The sequence below is a fragment of the Alligator sinensis genome, unplaced genomic scaffold, assembly GCF_000455745.1.
Source record: "Alligator sinensis unplaced genomic scaffold, ASM45574v1 scaffold558_1, whole genome shotgun sequence".
In the NCBI taxonomy this organism is placed as follows: Eukaryota; Metazoa; Chordata; order Crocodylia; family Alligatoridae; genus Alligator; species Alligator sinensis.
In genome coordinates, this window is record NW_005842792.1 from 192,000 (window position 1) to 196,254 (window position 4,255).

The 4,255-nt window shown below is 40.0% G+C and overlaps 1 protein-coding gene across 3 annotated transcripts in view; it reads left to right on the plus strand.

The window, feature by feature from the left end:
* PGM1 (phosphoglucomutase 1) overlaps positions 1-4,255 on the plus strand; it is a 48,963-nt gene that overhangs the window by 27,140 nt on the left and 17,568 nt on the right. For all 3 annotated transcript variants that reach the window (XM_006035051.3, XM_025191177.1, XM_006035050.3), the window contains exons 3-4: positions 19-165; positions 3,001-3,126. In XM_006035051.3, the coding sequence (XP_006035113.1) occupies positions 19-165; positions 3,001-3,126 (273 nt within the window). The remainder of the gene's footprint in view (positions 1-18; positions 166-3,000; positions 3,127-4,255) is intronic.

Consider the following 4,255-nt stretch of genomic DNA (forward strand, 5'->3'; position numbering starts at 1 on the left):
TCTTTTTTTTACTGTTAGGTCCTGCTCCAGAAGCTATCACTGATAAAATTTTCCAAATTAGTAAGACTATTGAAGAGTATGCTATCTGTCCAGATCTACATGTGGACCTTGGTACTATTGGAAAGCAACAATTTGACTTGGAGAACAAGTTTAAACCATTTACAGGTAAGTGACACTTATTTTTATAATGTTGGCTTTCAGGGAGGCAATTAAATTACCTCCCTTTTAATGAGCAAGACATAACCACTGTGATCATTCAGTCTGACATCCTGCGTAATACAGACCACAGAACTTTGTCTTGTAATTCTTGCATTTCATCCAGCCACTTGTGGTTGTACTAGAGCATTGGTGACATTTTCATGAGTTTCTTTTTAAGTGGCTTAGGACCTTTAGTCCTGTCTTCAAAAGTGACTTGGGCACTAAAGAGTCTGCATTCTATTAACTTGCTTCCAGTGCAGCTCTGAAGGCCAGCAGCCAGCTTCATATTGGGTCATTTGGAATAGGAGCAGACTTCAGCCACTTACTTTCAAAAGAGCAATACAAATTGGTATAAGCAAGCTATGCCTCCATTTTGCACTAATGTGCACTAAAGCATCACATGTATGATCGCAATTACTGCACCTTAAACTAGTCTAATGTGCTGTTTGCTAGTACCAATGCATACAGGTACTAGAAAAAAGGCACGTTAACTAATGGACCAAAGCGCGCACACATCCTGATCAGGAACAAATGGCTCCTGGTCAGTCCAGGCAGTAGACCAGAGCTGCTGCCTGGCTAAGCCCCTGTCTCCGCAGGGTAGGGGGAGCTGTCTCGGCTCTGGGACCAGCTGTCTCCCAGTTGTGAGGAGATCAGATCCCAATAAAGGATCCCAGGGTAAAAAAAACCATGCCAAAAACTGAGGCAATGCACACGGGAACAGCACGCGCCGCCCAAAACTGAAACCTGGCCGGGCAGGCTTCTTGTGTCCCACTTGTGTGGATGCGGCCATTAATTGCATGTGTAAGTGCCCCCTGTGAGGAGTAAGACTAGGGTTTGTGAATCTCAAGTAAATGGAGATGTCCATGGGCAACTCTGAGACTGGGGGACAGCACTTTTCCTTCCCAAATTAGTGGTGGGGTGGGTAGTGGAGGGGCAGCAAGTGATGATGGTGTTCACCTCCTAGGTTCCAGAGCTGGCCTGGCAAGTTGGTTAGCTCAGAGAACGCATTGTGCTGCACAGCGAATGGGATACACCCCTCCTTGGATCCTTCCTGGATCCACCCCTGTTGATCTATCGTGGATAGAGGCAATGCAGCTCTGGACAGGAGTGGAAGTCTGGATGCATTGCTTGACCTCACATTTCCTATACCTAGAAATGTATCTGAGCTTTCTGAATTGCACTTTAGAGGGTTTATCTATATGTGCAATTAATGCAACTGGACATACTTTGGCTCAGTTTGAGCCAGAGTAAACTAATCCCAACTTCACTATCTAAACATGCTGCTGGATACCACTTGTATCTGACAGGAGTACCTGGCAGCACAGTAAATTAGTCTACTATGCCCTTTAATTGCTGCACATGTGTAGACAGTGATGCTTTACTGCACAACAAGATGATATCTTCTCCCTTCTGCTGGGCACCGAGTGCCCAAATTTACTGCTTTTCAGAGGTGCCTAAATCTTTCCGCTGACTGACCAGGAATCCTAAGTACCTTTGAATTGCCTTCCTTGGCAAGGCAAATGGGACAGAGCACTGAGATACTGCCGTGTAGGTGCTATTGAACCAGTCTGACCTCAGTTTTTTTAAAGACATCTTGTTGTTTTAAACAGTATGTGCTTGTATAAAGCGCAAAGATACTTGTACTGTCTGGAAGTAATTGAAAACATTTTACCTTCAGTGAGAGATGGGTACTTTTGAAAATCCCATTACACATCTATATCTTTAGATACCTAACTGCATTTATAAATTGGGCCCTTTGTGCTGAAGTCACTTTTGAAAATAATTTTCAAAGGCACTGAGATGCTTCTGAAACCTTGTCCAATACCTTTTTTAGAAAGGGATTAAATCTTGAGTTAAATATTTATACACAGGAGAAGCTACACTGTACCCAGTGGCTAATTTACCTTGTCTAATAAAGTTCAGACTTGTTTTCTCCTTGAACTTTGCTGACTTCAATGTATTAAGTCTTGTGTTTTTGTTTGCTAGGTGACAATGCTGTCTAGTTTTTTTGTGATTAAATCACTGCTTCACCTTTTGACCCAGAATAAACTCTGTTGTCACATTGGTTATACTCGGTTGAGTTGTTGGTTCGTACATTTTTTTTAAAAAAAGCACACTTAAAATATAGTTTGAGGTTTAAGTTGGGCTGAGTGAAAAGCCATGACATTTCATGGATTTTGTGTGAAACCAAAATGTTGTTGCAAATTGGTAATTTAATTTTTTTTTTAAATGTGAGTTTTCATATTTGTTGCACATCTCATCCAGCATCTGGTTATGTATGCTTTGACATTTAAAATACTGTAATGTTTATGTATGTTTAACATATGCATGTAGCTATACATATAAAAACAATTTGGTAAAATTCTGTTCTGTTATCACCAGTTGTGGTCAACCCAGAGACTTTGTCAAGATATTTTCCAGTGTATTGTTTGGTGTTGACCAAAGTAGATGTCATCTTTCCAAAAGCATAAATGGAAGCTAGGTGGCTACCTTGCATTGACTTTTTCAGTGGACGTTGGCAGTTTAACTTTGTGCTAAAATTAATTTTTGAAATCCCATGTTTGATATAACTTGGGAACAGAATTAAGCCCTCTATAGAGAAAGTCAGAGAACTGGAAGATGTATGGGAACTACATACTTGGTTTTGTTGGCTAGTTTGTAAATGAATAGGAAATGGTAGTGCAAAATAATACACTACCTGTGGTCTACTACCTTGGAGCCTTCTTGTCTGTTGTTATGAAATGGAGTTTAGAAATAAGTCTTTTGAGCTAATGAATGTCATCTTTTGTTCTTGTTTTCCAGTTGAAATCATAGACTCGGTGGAGGCTTATGCAAACATGTTACGGAACATCTTTGATTTCAGTGCACTAAAGGAACTACTTTCAGGACACAACCACCTGAAGATCCGCATAGATGCTATGCACGGAGGTAAGGAAGAATTATTCTCTGCTTATTTTTTTTTAGCTGTGGTTTGGCAAAGAAGCAAGTCCATTTTTAAAGTGGCTCTAGTTTTGGTTTTGGTTTGATACTGCGTTTTCTAGTGCAGGACTGCATGTTTTACTTTATTTTGTTATCACAAATCCTAATTTGTAGCAGAAAGCTTTTGCATAACACTTCAGACTACCTGAGGTCCTGTTGGCTTTCCATTTTTCTCTGTTCCCACCTACTAATTTTCAGGGGGGGTTGCTTAATTTCTTTTTTTTTAATTTATAATATTGGTAGAAAAGGGAAAACAGCTTTAAAGAGAGTCCCTAGGGGTTGTAAGTGAAGCCACCTAGTATTCCATGTGCAAGCTGCACTTCCTAGATCTTATCTCCTCTAACAAATGCAGGAGAGTTGGGTAGAATATACTCCAGACAGCCTACCAAAATAAAACACACTACCACTGTTGGGGAGAAGATGAAAGAGAGAGTATTAATTGCATTACTTTGTGTATTACTGGAAGAGGCTTGGGTACTTTGCCAATGAGGGTGGGATAAGAGTCGATATAGAATAGAATCGCCTGCATAAATGTTGCCGTGTTTTAATTTTTGTAATTATTATTATTTTGTTAATAGGGGCTATAATATAGAATAATAGGAATCTTTTCATGGGTTTGTACATTCTCCCTCCCCCCGCCCCTTCTTTGGCATGCTGCAGTGCATTATTGGGGAAATCGCTTCTGTGGCTGACAGGAAATATCAGAATCAGTGAACAAAAGTATGAACCACTAAGTGGCAGACAACTAGATAGTTGGAAAAATTGTTCTTCGCAAGCTTTCAGGCACAGACACCCTTCTTCAAGCATAGGGAGAGTCTCATGGTGCTTTGTATTCTCCTGGATAGAATAGAAGCCAGTTTGCAAAATAAGGGCCCATATGCAAAATATATAAATAAATAAAGGACCATATGCAAAATTAGTGGCATATATGCAAAATGTGGGCCACTAAGTAACACAGTTGTGCTCCTAGCAGCATAAGGAGTTGTATTTGCAAGAAACACTAATTATCATTAATTTATTTTTTTGTTTGTTTGGGGGTTTTTTTGAGAGTTGGGCCAGATTCATGAGGGAGGGAAAG